We start from the raw sequence: 25846 nt of genomic DNA, 5'->3' as shown, positions 1-25846 counted from the left end.
TTCTCTAAGCCTAACTCTTCTCTGTAAAACGCGTACCTACATGGGCTCACAGGGTGGACACAGACATTAAGGCAATGGCAGCCCCCAGAGCACGTGTAATGTAATGACAAGGCCGGGAGGCTCATCTGGTCATATGTGTCTAAAACTGGCCTGAAACTATTTTAATTTTTATGGCAGGTGCACAAAAGGCTCTTTTTGGGTAACTTATGCTGTGATCTTAAACTCGCTGAAGGACTAACTTCCATCAAAGCTCTGCCAATATTGATTGTTCAGGCTGAAAAGTACATAAATAGATTGATTTTTTTTTTTTCCCTCAAACTAAAAAGGTTCACAGTAGTGTTAGTATATTCATTTCCACTGGTTGGTATATACACTGAATAAATAACAGCATTACCTGGAAAAACCTAGTCAGATAAAACAGTGATGGAAAACAGGGCAAAGGAGTCTTGAGTTGCATTCTCAATTCCTCCACAAACTAGTTTGGGTGCTTCTAGTTAGTGCCTAAGCTGCCCCCTGTAAACAGAGCTGTCACCCCTAACCTCCGTTATTTAAAACAAACAAACAAAAAAACCACTTCGATAGCCTACATCTTAGGTAGGAATAGAGGAAACCAGCAAGGGGGAAAAGTCTCTTCTGCTGGAGGTTAAACAGGCAATACTTGTCTACTACCACTCCTTCCTTAAATCAGCAGGAAGGAAATATACACCAGGGCCCTCTAATTTGTTTCTAATTTAAGGGCAATTAGGCAATTCCTACATCCCCCACCTCCGTGAAAAACAATCATTGCTGAACGTTTTCTCTTCTACCCAACGAATTCGTAACTAACTCTCTGGAAACAACTGAGATTATGAAATCCACTATGTGCGAACTTCAAGTGACATTTAATAACCAGATCGTTGATCTTGGAAACCAGCCAGTACCTAAATCTTCGTTCTGTTTTATAGCCTTTTTCCTTTCTCTGAACATGTTTTTCCTACGCCGAAGTTTCACAGTATTTATCTGGAAACACCTCTAAACTGAAGCACTTCTCAAGCTGTCCCTGAGAGAGTCCTTTTCTTTAACCTTCCGGGCAAGAAATTTGTTCTAAGAACTAGGAAAGAAAAGAAACAAACAAATGTCCGTAGTGACTGTTCATAGGTACTTTGCGAAAGAGGAAGAGGAAAAAGGAGCAAACCCCAAACTCTAATTCACTCTCCCAGCTCTACGCTGGCAAGTGACGTTTGCCTTCCAACTTCTTAAAGCCACAGCTCGGAAAGGTAAGGACTGAGCAAGCAAAGGGACCCCGCAGCCAGCCTTAGAACACGCCGGGTTCGGGGTTCCGACGCAGAGCCCGGACCCGCAGCTAACCGGTTCGACCCCACCCGCCCCCCCCCCAGCCAAGCTTTTACCAGCGGAATTTAAACCTGCTCCAGGGCGGGGGCGTGGCCCGGGCAGAGCCGCGCGGTCCGGGCGGGCGGGGCGGGAGCAAGGATCCCGGCGGCTCCGCGCCGTGTGGGAAAGACCCGGGCTCGGGGAGCGAGTGACTGTCTCTTTAAATGCCAAGGGCTGCGCTCCCGCCCGGGGAGCTCGGAGCCGGATCTACAATCCTGTCCCTCCCGCTCCGGCGCTTGTTGCTCGCCGGGCCCGAGCGGGAACGGCCTCCGCCGGGCCGCGCGGCTCCCTCCTTCTCCTCGCTCCGAGAGCTGGGAGAGGGGGAGCAGCAGCCCCAGCTGGAGGGAGAAGGCGCGGTTCGAACAGTCATTGCCCCCCTCTTTCGAGTCTTGGGGCGCTACGCAGCCGCGGGGGAAAGACATGCGTCCGTCCCCCCAGTCCATCCTCGCTGCTGCCCGCGTCAGGAAAGGGACTGCGGCGCCTACACCTGCAAACTCGCCGTAGAAGTCTCGGGGTGCGGCGGGGGCCCCTCCCGTTCCCGAGGGCCTCCAGCTCTGCGGGTGAGTTTGCGTAGGTAACCCGAGCCCACGGGGTGGGGGAGGGGCGGACGAGCCGGGAGCCGGAAGCGCCCCAGGTGAGCCAGGTAGGGTGGCTCACCTGGCCGGGCCGCGCTACGGGGATCCTCGCCCTTTCTCCCGGGAATGGAGGAGTGGGAAGCGTGCCAAAGGCTGGCTGGGAACCAGGGGCGAGAGTGGGCCTTAGAAAAGGAGGGTTTAGAGTAAACTTTCTCTTTCCTTCCTCCTTCCTGCCTGCCGGGTTTGGGCAGGTAGGGCGCCAGCGGAAGCGGCTGGAGCTGCTGATGCAATGGGCTTCTGCCCGAGCGAGGGGAAGGGTTGGGGCGGGGGAGACCTGAAATTGCCCGGTTTCTGGTGACCATGACCCTACAGGTGGCGAAACGAGGGGGGAGGCTCGGTATACCTGAGTCTCCCCCTAAGATGGCTCCAGATGCTGGCCCCCAACCTTTCTTCTTGCTCTTAAAAACAAATCGCCTTCTTCGCAGAGGGGCTCCTGCATGGCTTCCTTGCCTTCCTCTCCCAACAGGTGGCCCCAGCCCCTGTCCGGGAACCGGTGCCAATGACCCTAGTGGTGGTTTCGCTTTCACCCTTCTCGGCGGTGTGAACTTACGTCCGCAGCGTGATGGGCAACCAGGTGGAGAAGCTGACCCACCTCAGTTACAAGGAAGTTCCCACAGCCGACCCGACCGGCGTGGACCGGGACGACGGGCCCCGTATTGGGGTCTCCTACATCTTCTCCAACGACGACGAGGACGTGGAGCCGCAGCTGCCGCCCCAGTTACCGGATGGCAGCGGCTTGCCCGATGGCGGGGACGGGCAGCCGCCGCTTCCGCAGCCCTATGACCCGCGGCTGCACGAAGTGGAGTGCTCAGTGTTCTACCGCGACGAGTGCATCTACCAGAAGAGTTTCGCGCCGGGCTCGGCAGCGCTGAGCACCTACACGCCAGAAAACCTGCTCAACAAGTGCAAGCCTGGCGACCTGGTGGAATTCGTGTCGCAGGCGCAGTATCCGCACTGGGCCGTGTATGTGGGCAACTTCCAGGTGGTGCACCTGCACCGTCTGGAAGTGAGCAACAGCTTCCTGACGGACGCGAGCCAGGGCCGGCGTGGCCGCGTGGTCAATGAGCTGTACCGCTACAAGCCGCTGAGCCCCAGCGTGGTGGTGCGCAACGCGCTGGCGCACGTGGGCGCCAAGGAGCGCGAGCTGAGCTGGCGCAACTCAGAGAGCTTTGCTGCCTGGTGCCGCTACGGCAAGCGCGAGTTCAAGATAGGCGGCGAGTTGCGCATCGGCAAGCAGCCCTACCGTCTGCAGATCCAGCTCTCGGCGCAGCGCAGCCACACGCTCGAGTTCCAGAGCCTGGAGGACCTGATCATGGAGAAACGGCGCAACGACCAGATCGGGCGCGCAGCGGTGCTGCAGGAGCTTGCCTTGCACCTGCACCCAGCCGAGCCAGACGAGGGCGACAGCAACGCGGCGCGGACTACGCCGCTCCCCGGGTGCCCCCCTGCGCCGGCCTCCGAGGCAGAGGACAGAGGTAGTGGCAGGGAGGTAGTGGCGCACTGATGGGCGAGGGGAGTGCAGAGCTACGAGAGGAAACTGTTTGCAGCAGCCTTTGCCGCCTCTCTCACTTCCTCCTCTGCCGCCTCCTGCGCCCGGTTGGGTTCCTATCCATCTTCTGTTGCCGTCGAGTCGATTCCGACTCATAGCGATCCTTTAGCGGGCCTTCTGAAAACGGAGAATGGGCGAATTGTGCAGCCAGCCGAGCCTTGAGCTTGCCCCCTTGGACTGGGAAGGAGGAGGAGGGCGGAGGACTATGTTTGGCTGGAGGCATTTTCTTTCCACCCCCTCAATCTGCCTGCCTTTCCTGTGGGGCAGACTGTGGACTTGCCTAGCAGTTAATCCCTGCTGAACCTGGGTCCAAAATCGACCCTTCTTATCTACGAGAGGGTGGAGAAAACTTCTATTGCAGACCCCTGCCTGCCTTTGCTGCCTGCGTGCTTCCCTCTTGCCCTGGGCTTCCAGGGTGCCTAGTACAAAGACCAGAGCGATTTGGCGGTGGCGCCCTGCACAGAGAGCTGCTTATCCGCCTCCCCCGTGGAGCTGTGTGGGGGATCTGGGAGGCTGAGGTGATTTATTTTATGGGATTCCTGGGATGCAGGGCTGACGAAGCCATGACTGGGTCTGGGAGCAGCAGACTAAAACCAAGCTGCCGGCTATTAAGTGTAACAAATAGTTGAGTAAACTCGGGCTGCAAACAAAGGTTTTGCTAACTCCCTCCCCCAACCCCAAGGCTTTCCTTTTCTGTAGCTGGCTCTTAGCTGCGTCGCCTGCTCTGCCCACCCCGCCCCTCCCCAGGTTACAAGTAAATCATTGTCAGGGCCGGCCAGGGGAAGGATTCAATTAGGCGTTTGGTCTGCCGCCTTTGTTCCTGCCTTCTGTTGTAGACACTTATAGCTGCGTTATTTGTTATCAAAGGAGGGACTAGCCCTTTGTGCCACTGATCTAATTAAACCTGCTCAGTAGGTTCCTTCGCCAGTCGCAGATGGGGTTGTCTACTGTCGCCCCATAAAGTATCCACTGCAGAAGCAGGCACCCCGGGCTACCCTTTGAGGAATCGGTTAATCTCTGCCTCCAGCCCCAACCCCCTTCCTGAACATTGAATCAAAGTCTAAAGCTTAAGGTTTTGTTGATGGTCCTGTGATCCCTGCTGCCCCTTCTCTGCCCTGTTCCCCGTTCCCACTTTTGTTTTGCTGGTGGTGAAATCTTAGGCTGGAGGCTTAGACCAGTGGTCAAATTCTTATTTTGCTAGCCACACCTGGTGCAGTTTAATTCCATATGCAAAGTCCTCTTATCCTGCAGCATTCTCCTCGTTCGGAATGCTTTCTCCACTAAGAGGAGTGACCTCAGTCACAAATAAATGTCCCCTGGTACAGTCAGCCCCAAAAGCACCGATTGGTGATTGTGGCATGTTAGCAGCAGGCTGAGCTGCCGGTAAAGCTTCTCCTTGCTTTACTATGAAGCTTTAAAAATTTTTTATAACCTGTCCCGTATATTTGTGTGAGCTCTTTCATGATGGGCACCCTGGATTCCAGAATGCTTCTCTGCTTCCATTGGCATTGAGTAAAGATGGAGTCTTTTTCTCTCTCTCTGTCTCTCAGGAGTCTTTACAGGCTACTCTGTACAAGTCATTGTGTGTGACCTAATTCCGAAAGTTAGAATAGTATCATCCTTGAGTGTTCCACACCTGAAGCCATCCTTAGACTCCCTCCCTGGAGAGTCCTGAATCAAGGCTTGAAGGATTTTCTTGTATGCTTGCTTTTACTTTTTTTCAAACCTGGAAGTTGAGGCCATAGTTTTTAGGGTAGACCTTCATAAAAAAAAAAAAGACCTTCATAGCACCTCAAAATGAAATCTTTTCTTCACAAGGGCATTAGCCATGCTCACTGTTTTCACAGTTATCACCAGACAGGCCCTATGGCTTTTGTTGTTTTTAAGATCAACCCACTTTCAAGTTCTGGTCTAGGACTTTTGAGGAAAACCAATCTCTTGTTGGAAGTGTAGATTCTTTGGTCTGTCTAGTTCCAACGAATTTAATAATCTCACAGTTTCATGGTTATATTCTCTGGCTCATGGAAAAAGGGCAAGATAAACATGGGTAAAGATATTTAGAAGAACCTGCTATACCTAACGGTCTCTGGGGGGTGCAGACAGTTCAAGTGCTCAGCTGCTAACTGAAAGTTTGGGGTTTTGAGTCTCCTCAGCAGTGCCTCAGAAGAAAGGCCTGGAAAACTCAGCCATTGAAAACCCTACAGAGCATAGTTCTGCGTTCTACCCTGATACACATGAGGTATTCATGCGTTGGATTTGGCGGGACAGCACCTGCTTTGGGACTTTGGGTTTCTGTTGTTACTGTATCTCACCAATTTGCATGTTCTTTTATGCTTAACATAATAGTGAAATGAAAAGTAACGGCCAGTGTGCAGACAGGAGGAGGGAAGAGCAGAACAGTATTGTCCACAGCGCTGGGCTAGCTGCTGGCTGGCCGGAACACCCCACCCTCTCCACCTCTTTCTCCTCCAAATGGAGAGTCAGTGTCTGGTCACTCTGAGGTCTATTGTTGTTAGGTACCAACGAGTCGTTTTTGACTCTCAGCTACTCCCACGTGACAGAGTAGAACTGCCCCATGGTGTTTTTTCTAGCCTGTAATCTTTAGGCAGATCACCAGGTCTTTTCTCCCACAGAGCCGCTGGTGGGTTTGAACCACCAGCCTTTCGGTTAGCAGCCAAGCACTTAACTGTTGTGCCTCCAAGGCTCCTTACACTGAGGTATAGTAGTGGGTACCTGTTATCATAAGTGAGCTGCTCTTTTTGAGAGGTCTCAGCGAAGAAGAGCTGGTAGGAAGTGTGCACCCATAGTTATAGCATACAACTGCTAGGGAAGAGGTTTTTGGTACCAGAGCTGGAAAACGAACTACAGTAAGAAATAGAGTCACGCGCCAGATGCTGCTCGCCCATGTGCCTCGAGCATTTTCACTGGGTACCAGAGATGTGAAATAAGTAACACTTAGTGACGGACTCCACTGGAAATTTTCTTAGGATTGCGATGCCCTAGCGCGACAACAAACCAGCCAAGGCGCCAAGAAAGGGGGCATCGGATCAACTCTTGGCTCTCTCAAGATGGCAGTGTTGTGGATAAGTGACTTTTTAATGCCCTGGCAATGGCCACATCTGGCACTTTTTAAAAAAAAAAGTATATTTAATAGTTTTTGTTTTCTCTTTAGGAATAAAACTTTAGAGCTATTTTGTAGTGTGAATCACTGATGCTCTTTGAAAGAAAGAAATACCGATTCTCACATTCTTCAGAGGCCCTGGCAGTTAAAGAAAGCGGAAACCCCACTGGAACATATGCTAAACGAAACCATACAAATTCTATTTTCTTACCTGAGCAAATATTTTATTGAGACTGCTTATGAACGTCAAAGGAGCCCACGAGTTCAGCTACACAACTTTTTGTATCGAAAGAAGTCATATTTTCTGTAGGTTTTGTTCCACGTTTAATTTAAAATGACTTTGTAGCACTAACAGTTAGCAGAAGACTTTACTCTGGACCTTTAAAGAAATTTTTAGTTTTTATGGAAGAAAAAATGATACTTCAGTGGTTAAACTTCTCCTGTCTTTGGTGCTTCTGAGCCCACTCGCACCACCAGACGGTACCACTACCACACGGAAGCATATTTTTGGAAGCAAAACTTTAATTTTATATGACATACGTTATGGAGAGCTAAGAAAATTTAAGGACTCCTTGTTTTCTATTTTTAAAGAAAATGGAATTCACTGTGTCAAAGACTCAATATTATGTGCTTGTCTAGCCTTGTTTTTAATAAATTAAAATGTAGTGTGATCATTATCGAATGGGTTCCTTTGGAAAGTTACATTTTACTTGTGAATTTCTAAAAGAAATCAGGGTAACTGTAAACTTGACTGGTTTGTTCAACTTTATGTTGTGTCGTTTTGTTCTTGTCTGTAATGCTTTGACCTATGGAGAGTTTCTTTGACTCACAGGATAAATGCCGCTTAACATTTATTTCACCATGAATTGCCCAAACTCTATTTTTGTTGAAGGTTGTATGTCAGATCAATGTTACGTTCTTAGTCCACTTCTTAAGGAGGAAGTTCTGATTGAAGATTGTATCATTTCCTTCAAAATGAAGGGCCGTGCTTAGTTAAATAAAATATTGATATCTTTTAAACTATTTCTTCTTCACTGTATGCCTTACTAAAATAAAACCTGTCGGATCCTTTTGGAAAACTTATGAGGGTTTCCAATAAACCACAAAGTTAACTAAATTTAAATTTTTCTACCTTTTTCTGCCATTTTTGGGTCCAAATTCAAGCTATTCAATGTATTTTGCTTTCTCTGAAAATACTAGTTGTGTATCCTCTTTGCATTACTTGGTAAACATTTTGACAAATTAGTTTAGTGGCTGAAAACCCTCCCTTAATTTACTGTCTAAGAATCACCCATTGCTTCCGGGCTGTCTGTGTTCATGAAAAACACCGTGAATATAAATTTTCAGTACGCTTTGATTTTCAGGACTTAACGCAGAAATTGCTGGAGATCACACTCACATTTTGAAATCTACGCAGGAATTTTGGTATCAAGATGAGTAAGCCCTGTCGCATCTTGGGTCGTTGCAGGGTTCCACACAAGTGGGGACCTGCTCACTACTTAATTACAGCAAGTGGGTGAACGTGACATGTGGCACTGTTGGTGTGATTTGGGATGCACCTGCCACCAACTGGTAAAGGAATAGACGTGGCTCCTGGGACTGGGGCATGGGAGATCACCTGCGCTCCCCAGGCCTGTGCCTGAAGCCACTATTACCCTGTGTGGTTTGAAAGCCTGGGCTTTGTCCACAGGCTTCTGTGAGAATTTTAACTGGGAAGAGAGTTGAGTGCTAAAGGTTAAGGGGGCCCAGGTAGGAATGAGACCATTTGCCCCTAGAGTGAGAGTCTAATTTATCCTGGTTCTCACTGCACGCCCAAAGAGGAGAGGGGAGCCTAGTGGAGACTGTGCATTTAATTCTTGGGTGAATTGGGTGGGAACTGCTGTTCCTGTTTCCTCTGAGTGGACTGAGCTTGCTTAATGTAGGGAAATGACATGTTGGAAAGCGTTTTTAAAAACCTCCAAAATGTACAGGCAGAGAATATGTGCTGAAGGGCTTTTATTTCCTTTCGCTGAATTTACCGGGATAACTGCTGCTTATTAAACAAATACAGCAATTGTATCTGCAGAGGAGGTGCAAAAATGGCTAGTGTCTGCCTTTGCAGTCAGCACAGGTGCTGAGCCCTAGCCTAGGCGCTGGAACGTGAAGAAGTCAAAACTAAACAAGAACGCTTTAGAGATAGCCCTGCCTCTGAGCTTGTTTCTGGAGCCCTGGTGGCACAGTGGTTAAGGACTTAGCTTTGAACTGAAACGGCGGTAGTTCAAACCTACCCGCTGCGCTTCGGGAGAATGACCTGGTGATCCGCTCCCGTAAAGATTACAGCCGAGAAAGCCCTAGGAGGCAGTTTTACTCTGTCCTGTAGGGTTGCTATGAGTCAGAACCAGAAGACTGTGGATCAGATCAGTGGGTTTGGAGCTTGTTTCTCTGGGGAGATTAATTTCGCTCTTACATATTGGACAGATTATAGTAAAATGCTGATGTTTAGTAGGTGTTGAAGTAACGCAGATGCGTGTAGGTTTAATTGGTTTTTGAAAACCGGTCCGATGGGAATGTGAAGTGTGTACTCCCATCGGAGAAATCAAATAAACAAGCATGAAGTTACAAACGATCCTGGAGAAAAGGTGTAACTAATATCCACTAAGTACTTAATTGGGCGCCTCCTCAATTCCCAGCCCCTAACATACGTAGACAGGCCACATCCACGGTTTCTGTCCTCACCGTAACGGCCGTTCTAATGGGTAATACAGGTAACTACTTACAAAAAAGGAATTCACAGGCGATGCTGAATTCTGGTTGTCATAGGTGCTATGAAGGACGTGTACGGGGCTTGGGGGAGAGAGGACTTCTGTATCCAGTGAGCCACAGAAGCCTTCCCTGAAAAAGTAGCATTTATGCTGAGACTTGAAGAGACTGAAGAAAAAGCCAGGTGCTGTGGAGAGGGCAATGATTAGATTAATTAAGGGAGGAAGGGTGAGGAGTGTGTGACTCAATAGCATTGTGAACCTTGAACCTAAAAACCAAACCTGTTGCCATCGAGTCGATTCCAACTCATAGTGACCCTATAGAACAGCACAGAACTGCCCCATAGGGTTTCCAAGGCTGTAATCTTTATGGAAGCAGATTGCCACATCTTTTCTCCCTCAGAGCGGTTGGTGGGTTCAAACCATCGACCTTTCGGTTAGCAGCTGAGTGCTTAATCGCTGCGTCACCAAGGTGCCTTCTAAAACTGGTATCCACTAAATTGATTTTACAACTTACTAAATGGGAGATCAGAGTTTCCAAAACACTCCTTGAGAGTCCTGAAGTGTGCCCAGGTTTCCTCCCCCTGGATGGCAGGGCCGTTGGCTCTCCTTTCTTTCACATCTCATCATAACTATTATGTTCCTTTGCTGTTTTATCCCACCTTTTTATTACAACACCTTGTTTATTTCCTTTATAACAATTTTCCAAAATTATAATTGCCTAATTACTTGCTTTCTTGTACTTTAATTGTATGTCTCTCGCCCCACTAGAATATCAGTTTCACAAGGCCAAGGGCCTTGTTAGCTTTGAGCACCGCTGTATACCTAGTGCTTAACACAGTACCTGGGACCTGGTGAGTGCTCAGTAGATGCTTACGAATGAATGAAGGGATGGCCATGTTTTACACTCGGAGACTTTATTTTCCCTCTCAAACAATCCAGCACATTCCAAATGCCCTGCTGGTTTGATCATAGAAGATGTTCCCAACTGATCTTGGGAGACCAGATCCTAGGCACGGGGTGCCCTCTCTTACTTACCAAAGATTGCCAAATCCCCTAAGAATGAGATGGGCAAATAGCAGAGCTGTCAGACCTGAAGATGCCTTAAGACACAGAGGCCTCCCCAAAATTTTGGTTTAGGATAGGATGGAGTAGCACTGAGAAATACTGAATTTTCCTTTTCTTCCATCTTGGAAACTGGGGGCTTGAATTGTGAATTCACTTGTTTAAAGGAAATCACATCAGGGATAAATCTTGCCAATCTGAGTATAGAAACAGCTGTGTACCTATTACACATCCATCCAGTAGCCCTGGTGGCGCAACAGTTAAGCACTTAGCTGCTAATCAAAAGGTTGGTGGTTCTAACCCACCCAGCAGCTCTGTGGGAGAAAGACCTAATGATATGGTCCAGTGAAGACTAAAACCAAAGAAGGCAAATCCGTTGCCATTGAGTCGATTCCGACTCATAGCAACCCTATAGACAGAGTAGAACTGCCCCATAGGGTTACAAGGTTGTAATCTTTGCAGAAGCAGCCTGCCATATCTTTTTCCCATAGAGCAGCTGGTGGGTTTGAAACACTGACCTTTTGGTTAGCAGCTAAGTGCATAACCACTGCACCACCAAGGTCCTCCATAAAGATTACAGCCTAGAACACCCTATGAGGCAATTCTATTCCGTCATATGGAGTCACTGTGAGTTGAAAACTGACTCGGCACCCAACAGCAACACGTCCATCCAGCCTGCTACCATCTAAACCCTGGGATTATGCAGATGAATAAAACAGTGTTGGCCTGAGATGTTGCCTAGTCTGACTTTGCGAGGGTTTAAAGGACGCATGAAAACCTGTACCTATTTTTGAATTAGTAGTGAAGAAAATTTTTATGAAGAGAATAAATGTATTAAATCCTACTGTATGCCTGGATTTGAGCTGGTGCTTTTACTCAAATTAATTCATGTGTGAAATCCTATTCTCAATTTTCAAGTGAAAAACTGAGATGTAGGGATATCTCATGACTCACCCTGACGCCAGGGAGTTAGTAAAGGAGAAGATCATTCTGGAGTCTAGAACTTCTAACTCCAAATCCCCTGTTTTCTTTAGGGAAAATCTTTCAACTTGATAACAGCTACATGTTGTTGTTGTTTTGGGTGCTGTTGAGTCCATTCCAACTCATAGGGACCACACGTGACAGAGTAGAACTGCTTCATAGGGCTGTCTAGGCTGTAATCTGTGTGAGAACAGATCATCAGGTCTTTCTCCCAAGGAGCTCCTGGGGTCGGGGGGAAGGGTCAAACCACCAGCATCTTGGTTAGCAGCCTAGCTCTTAAACTGTTGCACCACTGGGACTCCATGTTTGAGCAATGTGCATTCTGATAAATTAACTTACTTAATTGCGAAGGATTCTCACTATTTGAGAGATGACAAAATTTAAAGAGAGAGGTTTTAGATGGCACTCTTGTGGTTACAAAGCCCTAAGTGGGACAGTGTTTTTCACACTGCAGTTCACGACCCCTTATGGGGTCAAGAAATCAATGAGTATGTCGTAATCATTTTTTTCTTGCTTACTTTGGACGTTATCAGGAGGGACCAGTCCCTGGAGAAGGACATCATGCTTGGTAAAGTAGAGGGTCAGTGAAAAAGAAAAAGACCCTTATTATGGATTGAATCTTGTCCTCCAGAAATATGTGTTGTAAATTCTAACCACTGTGCTTGTAGATGTAATCCCACTTGGGAATAGGGTTTTCTTTATTATGTTAATTAAATCATATCAGTGTAGGATGTTTCTTAAGCCAGTCACCTTCAAGATACAAAATGAGCAGATTAGGCCCAGAGAAGCAAGCAGAGATGAGGGAAGATAGATGTTATGTCTCATGAAGAACAACAAGGAATCAAGGAACAGAAGCAGAAAAGAGACAAGGACCTTCCCCTAGAACTGACACAGAGAGAGCCTTCTCCTAGAGCCGGCACCCAAAATTCAGACTTCTAGCCTCCTAAACTGTAAGAAAATAAAACTCTATTTGTTAAAGCCACTCACTTGTGCTATTTCTGTTATAGCAGCACTAGATAACCAAGACAATGCTCCACAAGATGGATAGACACAGTGGCTGCAACAGTGGGCTCAAACATCATGAAGATGGCCCAGAACTGGGCAATATTCTATTAATCAAAAGGCTGCCATGAGTTGCAGCTAATTTGATGGCATCTAACAACGTAACAACAAACCACTTTTTTTTTGTAATGAAATAGAAAAAGAAAACGTCAGAGTGTATCACAACTATCTTTAGCAAGGATCATACTGGATAAAACTTTTGTTATGTTTTTACTTCAGCATATGTAGTAAGGGTACGTTTTTGTTTTTTTTTTAAATGATTTTTTTGTTTCCTTTACAAACACTGTGGAGTCCTGGGACAGGATGTAGAATGTATCCTGTGGGCTGAGGTTAGAAAGACAGGGAGTTACTGCCCTAAAAGGTAAGCCCCACGAGAGCAGGGATTTACACCTGTTTTGTTTCCCTCTAAATCCCCAACACTTGTCACACGCTCAATACACATTTGCTGCTTAACAAGGCGGCTAGGGGCCATGTCATATGGGCCTTTGGGTTCCACGGCAAAGAGTTTGAATCTTATTCTGAGATGAAAGGCATTGAAAGGTGTTAAGCCAAAGGTGTGACATAATCTGATTTGTGATTTTTAAAAGCTCACTCTAGTTCCTGTGTGGAGAATGGATTTGGAGGGGGGAAAGGGAAAAATGATTATGGGGAACTTTTTTATATTAATTTTTTCATTGTTGAGAATATATACTGCAAAGCATAACACCAATTCAACTGTCTCTGTGTTTACAATTCAGTGACATATTCTTCCAGTCGTGCAACCATTCTCACCTTCCTTTTTTAGTTCCTCCTCCATTAACATAAACTCACTGCCCCCTAAGCTTCCTGTCTTATCTTTTGGGTTGCTATTGTCCCTTCGATCTATGGGAGGTTTTTTAGGTAGCTTTGAAATAGATGATGATACCTTGGAATAGGATAATGGCAGGCAAATAGAGTTATTTGAGGTGCATTCTCTAGGTAGGCTTGCTGATGGATTGTGGCATAGGAGCGAGGGACTCAGAATGAAGAGGATTCAAGAATCAAGAATTTTTTTTTTATTATGCTTTAAGTGAAAGTTTACAAATCAAGTCAGTCTCTCATACAAAAATTTATACACACCTTGCTATATACTCCTGATTGCTTTGCCCCTAATGAGACAGCACACTCCTTCCTCCCGCTCTCTCTTTTCATGAACATTCGGCCAGCTTCTGACCCCCTCCACGCTCCCATCTCATCTCCAGACAGGAGATGCCAACATAGTGTCATGTGTCTACTTGATCCAATAAGCTCACTCTTCACCAGTATCATTTTCTTTCCCATTGTCCAGTCCAATCCCTGTCGGAAGAGTTGGCTTTGGGAATGGTTCCTGTCTTGGGCTAACAGAAGATCTGGGGACCATGACCACTGGGGTCCTTCTAGTCTCATTCAGACCATTAAGTCTAGTCTTTTTATGAGAATTTGGGGTCTGCATCCCACTGCTCTCCTGCTCACTTAGGGGTTCTCTGTTGTGTTCCCTGTCAGAGCAGTCATCGGTTGTAGCTGGACACCATCTAGTTCTTCTGGTCTCAGGCTGATGTAGTCTCTGGTTTATGTGGCCCTTTCTGTCTGCTGGGCTCATAATTACCTTGTGTCTTTGGTGTTCTTCATTCTGCTTTGCTCCAGATGGGTTGAGACCAATTGATGCATCTTAGATGGCCTCTTGCTAGCATTTAAGACTCCAGAAGCCACTCTCCAAAGTGGGATGCAGAATGTTATCTTAATAGATTTTATTATGCCAATTCATTTAGATGTCCTCTGAAACCATGGTCCCCAAACCTCCGCCCCTGCTACACTGGCCTTCTAAGCATTCAGTTTATTCAGGAAACTTCTTTGCTTTTGGTTTAGTCCAGTTGTGCTGACCTCTTCTGTATTGTGTGTAGTCTTTCTCCTCCCCTAAAATGTTTATCTACTATCTAATTAGTGAAAACCCCTCTCCCTCAATCCCTCCCCACCTCTTAACCAACAAAGAATATTTTTTTTTTGCTGTTTAAACTGTTTCTCAAGTTCTTATAATGGTGGTCTTATACAATATTTGTCTTTTTGCAACTGACTAATTTCACTCAGCATAATGCCTTTCAGATTTCTCCATCTGATGAAATGTTTCACAGATTCATCACTGTTGTTTATCAATGTGTAGTATTCCATTATGTGAATATACCATAATTTATTTATCCATTCATCCATTGATGGGTACCTTGGTTGCTTCCATCTTTTTGCTATTGTAAACAGTGCTACAGTGAACATGGGTGTGCGTATATCTGTTCATGTAAAGGCTCTTATTTCTCTAGGATATATTCCAAGGAGTGGGATTGCTGGAATGTATGGTAGCTCTACTTCTAGCTTTTTAAGGAGGTGCCAAATAGATTTCCAAAGTGGTTGTACCGTTTTACATTCCCACCGGCAGTGTATAAGTGTTCCAGTCTCTCCACAACCTCTCCAACGTATATTATTTTGTGGTTTTTGGATTAATTAATGCCAGCCTTGTTGGAGTGAGATGGAATCTCTTTGTAGCTTTGATTTGCATTTGTCTAATGGCTAATGATCGTGAGCATTTACTCACATATCTGTTAGCTACCTGAATGTCTTCTTTAGTGAAGTGCCTGTTCATATCTTTTGCCCATTTTTTAATTGGGTTATTTGTCTTGTTGTAGTTGAGTTTTTACAGTATCATATAGATTTTAGAGATCAGGCACTGATTGGAAATGTCATAGCTAAAACCTTTTTCCCAGTCCGTAGGTAATCTTTTTACTCTTTTGGTGAAGTCTTTGGATGAGCATAGGTGTTTGATTTTTAGGAGCTCCCAGTTATCTGGTTTCTCTTCTGCATTGTTAGTAATGTTTTGTATACTGTTTATACCATGTATTAGGGATCCTAGCATTGTCCCTATTTTTTCTTCCATGATCTTTATCGTTTTAGATTTTATATTTATGTCTGTGATCCATTTTGAGTTAGTTTTTGTGCATGGAGTGAGGTATGGGTCTTGTTGCATTTTTTTTGCAGATAGATAATCCGGTTATGCCAGCACCATTTGTTAAAAAGACTGTCTTTTCCCCATTTAACTGACTTTGGGCCTTTGTCAAATATCAGTTGCCCATATGTGGATGGATTTATGTCTGGATTCTCAATTCTGTTCCATTGGTCTGTGTATCTGTTGTTGTACCAGTACCAGGCTGTTTTGACTACTGTGGCGGTATAATAGGTTCTAAAATCAGGTAGAGTGAGGCATCCCACTTTGTTCTTCCTTTTCAGTAATGCTTTACTTATTTGGGGGCTCTTTCCCTTCCATATGAAGTTGGTGATTTGTTTCTCCACCTCATTAAAAAATGTCGTTGGAATTTGGATCAGAATTGCATTGTATCTATAGATAGCTTTTGGTAGAATAGACATTTTATAATGTTAAGTCTGCCTATCCATAAGCAAGGTATGTTTTTCCACTTATATAGGTCTCTTTTGGTTTCTTACGGTCGTGTCTTGTAGTTTTCTTCCTACAGGTCTTTAACATCCCTGGTAAGATTTATTCCTAAGTATTTTATCTTCTTGGGGGCTATTGTAAATGGTATTGAATTGGTGATTTCCTCTTCGATGTTCTTTTTGTTGGTGTAGAGGAATCCAACTGATTTTTGTATGTTTTATCTTATATCCCGATACTCTGCTGAACTCTTCTATTAGTTTCAATAGTTTTCTTGTGGATTCCTTAGGGTTTTCTGTGTAAGATCATGTCATCTACAAATAAAGATACTTTGACTTCTTCATTACCAATCTGGATGCCCAGTGTTTCTTTACCTAGCCTAATTGTCCTGGCTAGGACCTCCAGCACAATGTTGAGTAAGAGTGGTGATAAAGGGCATCCTTGTCTGGTTCCTGATCTCAAGGGGAATGCTTTCAGACTCTCTCCATTTAGGATGATGTTGGCTATTGGCTTTGGATAAATTCTATTTATTATGTTGAAGAATTTTCCTGCTATTCCTATTTTGCTGAGAATTTTTATAATGAATGGGTGTTGAACTTTGTCAGATGCCTTTTCTGCATCGTTTGATGAAATCATGTGATTCTTGTCTTTTGTTTTATTTATGTGGTGGATTGCATTAATTGTTTTTCTAATGTTGAACCATCCCTGGGTACCTGGTATGAATCCCACCTGGTCATGGTGAATTATTTTTTTGATATGTTGTTGAATTCTATTGGCTAGAATTTTGTTGAGGATTTTTGCATCTATGTTCATAAGGGATATAGGTCTATAATTTTCTTTTTTTGTGGTGTCTTTACCTGATTTTGGTATCAGGGATATGCTGGCTTCATAGAGTGAGTTTGGGAGTATTCTGTCCTTTTCTATGCTGTGAAATACCTTTAGTAGTAGTGGTGTTAACTCTTCTCTGAAAGTCTGGTAGAACTCTGCAGTGAAGCCATCCTGGCCAGGGCTTTTTTTTGGTTGGGAGTTTTTTGATTACCTTTTCAATCTCTTCTTTTGTTATGGGTCTATTTAGTTGTTCTACCTCTGTTCATGTTAGTTTAGGTAGGTAGTATGTTTCTAGGACTTCATCCATTTCTCCTAAACCCAACCCAGTGCTGTCGAGTCAATTCTGACTCACAGCGACCCTGTAGGACAGAGTAGAACTGCTCCATAGAGTTTCCACTAGATTTTCAAATTTGTTAGGGTACAATTTTTTCGTAGTAATCTGATATGATTCTTTTAATTTCGGTTGCGTCTGTTGTAATATAGCCCATCTCATTTCTTATTCAGGTTATTTGTTTCCTCTTCTGTTTTTCTTTTCTCAGTTTGGCCAATGGTTTGTCAATTTTGTTAATTTTTTCAAAGAACCATCCTTTGGTCTTGTTAATTCTTTCAATTGGTTTTCTGTTTCATTTAATTCTGCTCTAATTTTTATTATTTGCTTTCTTCTGGTGCCTGAGGGTTTCTTTTGTTGCTCTCTTTCTATTTGTTCAAGTTGTACAGATAATTTTTTTTATTTTGGCCCTTTCTTTTTGTATGTGTGCATTTATTGATATAAATTGACCTCTGAGCACTGCTTTCGCTGTGTCCCAAAGGTTCTGATAGGAAGTGTTTTCATTCTCATTGGATTCTCTGAATTTCTTTATTCCATCCTTAATGTCTTCTATAACCCAGTCTTTTTTGAGCAGGGTATTGTTCAGTTTCCAAGTGTTTGGTTTCTTTTTCCTGCTTTTTCTATTATTGATTTCCACTTTTATGGCCTTGTGGTCAGAGAAAATGCTTTGTAATATTTCAGTGTTTTGGATTCTGCTAAGGCTGGCTTTATGACCTAATATGTGGTCTATTCTAGAGAATGTTCCATATGCACTAGAAAAGAAAGTATAGTTGGCTGCTGTTGGGTGGAGTGTTCTGTATGTGTCTATGAGGTCAAGTTGGTTGATTATGGCATTTAGATCTTCCGTGACTTTATTGAGCTTGTTTCTGGTTGTTCTGTCCTTCACCGAAAGTGGTGTATTGAAGTCTCCTACCATAATTGTGGAGCTATCTATCTCATTTTTCAATGCTGTTAGAATTTGTTTTATGTATCTTGCAGCCCTGTCACTGGGTACATAAACATTTAATATGGTTATATCCTCCTGGTCTATTGCCCCTTTAATTATTATATAGTGTCCTTCCTTATCCTTTGTGGAGGATTTAACTTCAAAGTCTATTTTGTCAGAAATTAATATTGCCACTTTTGTTCTTTTTTGATTGTTGTTTGCTTGATATATATTTTTTCCATCCTTTGAGTTTTAGTTTGTTTGTGTCTCTAAATCTAAGGTGTGTCTTTTGTAGGCGGCATATAGATGGATTGTGTTTTTTTAATCCATTATGCCACTCCCTGACTCTTTACTGGTGCATTCAGTCCATTTACATTCAGTGTAATTATGAATCGGTGTGAGTTTAGTGCTGTCATTTTGATGTCTTTTTTTGTGTGTTGTTTTCTTTTTCCCACTTAATTTTGTCTTTTCCTCTCATTCATTTTTGTTGATTTTATTTCTGCTGAGCTTTTTTTTTTTTTCTTGTGTTTTATTTTGATAAGTAGGATAGTTAGTCTCCTTTGTGGTTACCTTAATACTTACCCCTATTTTTCTAAGTTTAAACATAACCTTTATTCCTTTATATTGCCTTGTCTTCCTCTCCATTTGAAAGATATATGACTATATTTCTTAGTCCCTCTTTATTGTTTTAATGTTGTCTTCTTTTACATAATAACATTGCTGTTTCACTGTTTTGAGTGTTTTTTTATCTTGATTTATTTTTGTAATTGCTCTGTCCAGTGTTCTAGTCTTGGGTTGATACTTGATATTACTGAGTTTCTAACCAAAAAACTCCCTTTAGCATTTCTTGTATTTTTGGTTTGGTTCTTATGAATTCTCTAAACTTCTGCTTATCTGGAAATGTCCTAATTTCACCTTCATATGTGAGAGACAGTTTTTGCTGGATATATGATCCTTGTCTGGCAATTTTTTTTCTTCAGTGCTTTATATATGTCATCCCATTGCCTTCTTGCCTGCATGGTTTGTGCTAAGTAGTCCGAGCTTATTCTTATTGACTCCCCTTTGTAGGTGACTTTTCATTTATCCCTAGCTGCTCTTAAAATTCTCTGTTTATCTTTGGTTTTGGCAAGTTTGATTATAATATGTCTTGGTGACTTTCTTTTAAAATCTACCTTATGTGGAGTTCAATGAGCATCTTGGATACGTATCTTCTCATCTTTCACGATACCAGGGAAGTTTTCTGCCAAAAAATCTTCAACTATTTTCTCTATTTTCTGTTATCCCTCCTTGTTCTGGTACTCCAATCACTTGTAGGTTATTTCTCTTGATAGAGTCCCACATGATTCTTAAGGTTTCTTCATTTTTTTAATTCTTTTATCTGATTTTTCTTCAAATATATTAGTGCCAAGAGCTTTATCTTCAAGTTCACAAATTATGCCTTCCACTTGCTCAATTCTGCTCCTCTGACTTTCTGTTGCGATGTCTAATTCTGTAATTTTATTGTAAATCTTCTGAATTTCTGACTGCTGTCTCTATGGATTCTTGTAGCTTATTAAATTTTTCGTTATTTTCTTCAGTAACCTTTTTAATTTCTTTACCTGTTTTTATCTGTATGTTTCTTGGCTTGTTCTGCATATTGCCTGATGTCTTTCCTGATGTCTTTAAGGGTTCTGTATGTTAATCTTTTGTATTCTCCATCCGGTAATTCCAGGAATGCACTTTCATATAGAAGATCCCTTGATTCTTTATTTTGAGAGCTTGTTGAAGCGATCATGATCTGTTTCTTTATCTGATTTGATACTGTCTTTTCTCTCCAAGCCATCTATAAGTTATTGTATTAGTTTTTTTTTTTTATGTTTGTTTACTGTATCCTAGCTTCTTACTTTGTTTTGTTTTGATATGCCCAAATGGGTTGCTTGAGTGAGCTAGCTTGATTGTTTTTGCCTTTGAAGCGCGGACACCCTATCACCAGGTGGTTAGAGCTGTTATCAGATATATCAGTCTAGGAGTCCATTCACTTTTCTTGTATGGATTCATCTCGGGTGTCCAGGTAGCTAGTCATCAAGTGTGTGGTACAGTCTCTGTCCTGCAGTCTTAGAGGGGCAGGGGTGATTGGTGCAGGTACCGGTATGTGATTGCTGCAGGGGGTCACACTCTGAACAAGGCAGGGGGCTGAGAATCATCCCCCAAGTGACTCCGAGGAAAGCATGTCCCTCTTCCCTAGAGCATACAGGGGGATGGGTTCTGCAGACAGACCATGGGCACCCAGTGCTTTGGGTTTTAAGGACCGGGAGGTACCAGTTATCCTTGGACCCCTGTCATGGGTGGCTGGGTGACCTTAGTGGAGCCACCAGTCCTTAGGCCCCTGATGTAGGTAGGTGAAGACCCTGTTTAATAAGCAAAGCGGTGTCAATCATCAAACACTGACCTCTTTGCCACACAGCTGAAACAGTTGCCGTCTGCCAACAAGGGCCTATTCTCCTGAAATAGGCCCACACAGGTCCATGCAGGGGGGAATGGTATTCAAAGTCCATGGACCATTTATGCCTGGATGGGAGCCACTTCTGTCCTGAGCTCTCTGGCTTAGTGGAGCTGGCAAATTATCTTTTCCCCCAGCTGCAAATTTATTACTTCTCCAAGGCGAGATAATGGCTCTGGGTGCTCAACAGGGCCTATCTCAGGCCCAGGGAAATCCAGAAGTAACTGAGAGTAATAGACAGTGTGCCTATGGGATGTGGTAAGGGGCAAGAGGATATTCTGGCCACCTTGGTCATCACCAGCAGTAACAACAATGCGCATTTGTAATATGATGCATTTCCAAAGCACATTTCACAGGTATTACATTTGATCTTTGGCCCCTCTCTTTAAGGTATAATTACTCTCCTCTCCTTTAACTAACAGGTTTAGAAATTGAGCTTCAGCAAAGGGGAAATAAAATATTTATGGAACACATACTGTATGTCAGAATCCATGCTCAGAGTCTGGCAAATGGCATTTCATTTAATCCTCAGCACAGCCTGGGAGGTTGCCACTGTGATCGCCATTTTACAGATGAAGTGGTGACTTGCCAAAAATCAGTTGAGCTGCTAAACGGACAAACCATGATTCAATCCACAGTTATTTGATTCCTGGTCCCATGGCACTTTCCACCACCCTACAGTCATTTCTAGCAGTTACAGCCATCCTTATCCCCGAAGTCTTCTCTTCATATTTCTGCTGTGCTGCTGAAAGATTGCAGTGGTGGAACATGAGACATAGATCTTCTTCAGTGGCTCCTATGCTAGCTACTACAAAAGATGAGTTTATGAGGGCAGCTGAGAGGGGTGACAGAGACCTAGGGGAAGACAGGAGCCAGTTGGCAAAGAACTTTTTTTTTCTTTAAATTTTTTTATTTGAACTTCATTTCAAACTTGCATGAATAAGAAGAGTGTGAAGAGCCTGTGTCTACCCTTTATGCAGACCCCTTGGTGTTAACATTTGATTCCTTTGTAAAGTGCAAGTAGGATCAATGTTTTTAGTGTCATTCCTGCTCAAGGACTCTGCCTGCCTGGCAGCCTTTTTGTTCCTCATTTGAACAGTCCTACAACCTGGTACTCCAATCCAGCCTTTCCTACCGATGATCTCAACTTCCATTTTGCATTGTTGCCCAGGATTTCCTTCTTTCTCACATCGTGGTGAGAAGTCTGGCGCTGCCCCCAGTCTGTTTGAATTCAGATAACTGCCCCAACCACTTATTAGCTGTTGAAACTTTTGGAGATCCAGCTTCCTCATCTGAAAAATGGGCGTGGAAGTAGCATCATCTCTTAACCAAGTGTGAAGATTATGTGCAATCGTGTGAGGAAGAGGTTAACCACAGTACCAAGCACAGAGTAGATCCCCCTAGAAATGCCTACTCACATTGGAAAGGACTCATTTTCAGCCTATAGTCATTTCTACAGATGTACCAGTTGTTAAAATATCAAAACACCTCCATTGTTCTCAGTGCTGTGAAATTGGCTCCAGCTCATTTTGACCTTGTGTATAACAGAAAGAAATGTTGCCCAGTCTGGTGCCATATTCGTTATGGTTGGTATGTTTCTGTCTATTATGCCAATCCTTCTCATCGAGGGTTCCCCCTCATTTCACTGACCTTCTACCTTATCAGACATGATGTCCTTTTCTAGAGAGTAGTCTTTCCTGATGACGTGTCCAAAGTGAGCAAGCCAAAGTCTTGTCATCCTTGCTTCTAAAAAGCATTCTGATTGTATTTCTTCTGAGGCAGATTTGTTTGTTCTTTTGGCAGTCCATGGTATATTCAATATTCTTTGCCAACACCACAGTTCAAACATATCCGTTCTTCTTCTGTCTTCCTTTTTCACTATCCACCTTTCACATGCATATGAGAAGATTGAAAAGACCATGGGTTGAGTCGGGCCGACCTTAGTCATACCAGTTGGTATATAGCTACCCTCCCCACCACCATAGCCTGCCCATCTTCCTGGCCACCTGGCATTTCCTTTAGGACCTCTGTGGGTACCCACACAAACTAACTTAACAGATACCCTCTTGCAGCTCTAGGTAAAGCATTTTGATTGGTTGATCACTGATGGAAAATATTAATATCCTGGCTGAACATTAGCTCATCAAAACATTCAATCCCATTACTATCGAGCGACCCTATAGGACAGAGTAGAACTACCCTATGGGGTTTCCAAGGAGCAGCTGGTGGATTCGAACTGTTAAGCTTTTGGTTAGCAGCCATAGTTCTCAACCACTGCACTCCTGAATATTAACTAAGTGCCTGTAAATACTATCGCCTCCATTTACCAATGAGGAAGGAAGGAAGTCCGTGGAGGGAACTGCCCAAGGTCACACAGCTAATAATGACTTAAACCTGGGACTGTTCAATTTCCAAAACCACTTCCAATCTCCTTGTTTACAAGTCTGGCCCAGCCACTGGTGACCTTGTGACTTGTGTCCTCTCAAAGGGGGAACAGACCAAGTATAGAAGGACCCAGCTGGTCCCCTACCTATCCAGGCATAGGAAAGTGCCTTTGTAGGGAAATTTTCCCTGTCTCTTTGGGGCAAATAATGAAGTCCAGTAGTCAATTTTAGGCGAGAGATCAAACTCAACTCATTAATGATTCACAAAGTTGATAACTCTACTCTGCTCTTAAATTGTTAAACCAGTCGAGACAAGCCAGAACTACAGAGCTGGTAAAACAAACTTTTTTGCGAATAACTTTTTGAAACAGAAGTATATAAATATTTTTACAGAGAAAACGTGGGCCAATGAAAGCAAAGCCATGCAGGGAAAGGAACTTGGCCTTGGGAGTGGAATAGACTCCGCTTATGAGCTTTTGCTATTGGGCAAGTCAATCAGTAATCTCGGTTTCATCATTTGGGAAATGGGAGTAACAGTAAGTTCCTTGAAGAGTTCATTTGGAATCAGATACAATGGGTGAACAGGCCTGAGCTCAGTGCCTAGCGCCAGGAGTGAGAATCAAAATATTTACTGACCTGGACTACAGGACACTGAACAAATCAGGGTCACTGTGAGCAGCATTCCAGAGGCCCCAGTGAGCCAGGAGTTAACCCTTAACTTGCTGAATCATGGGGGCAAGGGTTCGACTATTTACCAACCAGTATGGAAATAGCTGCTATGCCCACGTGGCCTGACAGTGAGCAGCCCGGCCTGGCAGCTGGAAGGCGCTCAAACGTCATAAGGGCTATTCTTCATTATGTGAGAAACGAGGGAAGAATAAGAGAGAGCTGACTTATAGTGACCCTATATATAGGACAGAGTAGAATGGCCCCATAGGACTTCCAAGGAGTGGCTGGTGGATTCAAACTGCCGACCTTTTGGTTAGCAGCCAAATGCTTAACCACCGTGCCACCAGGGCCCTAATTATTTGGGAGCTGATTCCCTTCCAATGGAGTCCCTGGGTAGTGTGAATGGTGTAAGCGCTTGGCTGCTAAAAACCAAAAGGTTGGAGGTTTGAGTCTACCCTCACATGCCTCAGAAGAAAGGCCTGGTTATCTACTTCCAAAAAATCAGCCATTGAAAACCCTGCGGAGCACAGTCCTACTCTGACACACACAGGGTGGCTATGAGTTGGAATCAACTCTGTGGCAATTGGTTAGTTTTCCATTGTCAATAATACAGAAAGGTATAAAGGGAAAGTAAAAGCCCCTCTCCCTTCTGCTTTCCATCCTCACTCCCCAAAGATAACCATTAGTAAAAGCCTTGCTTCTTTCCTTCACATAACTTGTTCACATAACTTGTGAGGGCCTATATGCTCTACTGCTTCTTGGCTAGAAGAGTCTGGAGCATAGTAGGCACTCAAAAAAAAAAAAATGTGTTTGTTATCCTTCCTTTCTCCCTCCCTCCCTCCCTCCCTCCTTTCCTTTCTTATTTTTTTCCTTCCATACAAATGAAATCCTAATTAAAAAATGGCTAATATTTTTCATGTGCTTGCTAAGTGCCTGAGAATATTTTAAACATCTTGTATGGACTATAGAGCCCTGGTGGCGCACTGGTTAAGAGCTTGGCTGCAAACCAAAATGTCAGCAGTTCAAATCTACCAGCCAGTCTTTGGAAACCCTATGGGGCAGGTCTACTCTGTCCTATAGGGTTGCTGTGAGTCAGAATTGATTCAATGACAATGAATTTGTTTTTTTGGTTTTGTATGGACTATATTATTTAATCCTCATGACAGCTCTGTGAAATAGGTACTGCCTGTATTTCCATTTTCCAGATGGAGAAACTGAGGCCCAGAGAGGTTATAACACTTGCCTAAAAGCACATAGTAAGTGGCAGAGACAGAATGAGAACCCAGGCAGTCAATATACATCTATTTTATTTTGTTTCATGCTTGCATGGAATCTCTTAATAAGAGTGAATCATGATTCATTTAATTTATTGTTGGACATTGAAGTCCAGATTTTCTTGCTCTAACAGTTATGATTGCATTGAACATGGTATATTTGTCTTTGACGTTCTCAGTTTTATTTGATGTCTACTTTGTGGCAGGCACTATAGGATGCTGTAACCCTCACAGCCACTCCATGAAGCTAGGAATCATCCATTTTGCACATAAGGATATTGAGACTCAAAGATGTTAAGTAACTTGGTCAAGGTCCCGGAGTTAGTGAGTGGTAGAGGGTGGAATTGAACTCAGGTTGTCTGACTCCAGAGCCTGTAACACCACTGTCTGTATGGAACATACAAGGCTGTGTGTGAAAGGCCCCACAAGGAATTCTCATGTCTACAGGAATCTTCTCCTTCTAATGCCATTACTTCTTTATGTTGTTTCTTGTGTGTTAATCTTACTGAGACTCAATTTCCTTACCTGTAAAACAGGTATAATAATACCTACCTTATAAAATTATTATAAAAATTAACAAAACTAACAAGGTAAAAGCATCTAGAATAATCCCTAACATTACAGAGCTATTTTGTGCCAGGCGTTGTTCTAAGAGTTTCACATGTATTACCTCATTCAGTTGTCTTGGCAACTGGATGGAGCACATACTATTACTATCCCCATTTTAGAGACAGGGAACACTGAGGCCCAGAGAGTTCACGTAACCCGTTCAGAGTCACACAGAGATTGAGGATCTATATTCTCTACTGCTTCTTGGCTAGAAGATCCTGGGGCAGGCACTCGGAAAAAAAATGTGTTCATTATTCTTTTTATTTGTTTCTTTATTTTGAGATGATTTACAAATGATTATTTACCCTAGAGCAGGGGTTGGCAATAAGGACCCCTGGTGACACAATGGTTAGAGAACTTAGCTGCTAACAGAAAGGTTGGCAGTTCAAACCCACCAGTTG

General features: G+C 43.8%; 1 protein-coding gene across 3 annotated transcripts; it reads left to right on the top strand.

The window, feature by feature from the left end:
* The first annotated feature begins 1476 nt into the window (after nucleotides 1-1476).
* Nucleotides 1477-24370, top strand: LRATD2 (LRAT domain containing 2). 3 transcript variants are annotated; one of them, XM_064268069.1, is made up of 3 exons: nucleotides 1480-1931; nucleotides 2473-3481; nucleotides 6728-24370. In XM_064268069.1, exons 2-3 carry the CDS (start codon nucleotides 2569-2571, stop codon nucleotides 6739-6741), a joined length of 927 nt encoding a protein of 308 aa, XP_064124139.1. In that variant the 5' UTR covers nucleotides 1480-1931; nucleotides 2473-2568; the 3' UTR covers nucleotides 6742-24370. The 3 variants fall into 3 exon arrangements, with proteins under 3 accessions (XP_023401764.2, XP_064124139.1, XP_023401763.2); XM_023545996.2 differs by having other exon boundaries at nucleotides 1477-1931; nucleotides 2432-14146; XM_023545995.2 differs by having other exon boundaries at nucleotides 1481-1931; nucleotides 2473-14146.
* Nucleotides 24371-25846: the final 1476 nt, after the last annotated feature.

This window comes from Loxodonta africana, chromosome 14 (assembly GCF_030014295.1).
Source record: "Loxodonta africana isolate mLoxAfr1 chromosome 14, mLoxAfr1.hap2, whole genome shotgun sequence".
Taxonomy (NCBI): Eukaryota; Metazoa; Chordata; class Mammalia; order Proboscidea; family Elephantidae; genus Loxodonta; species Loxodonta africana.
This window is presented reverse-complemented; position numbering and strand designations above follow the sequence as displayed.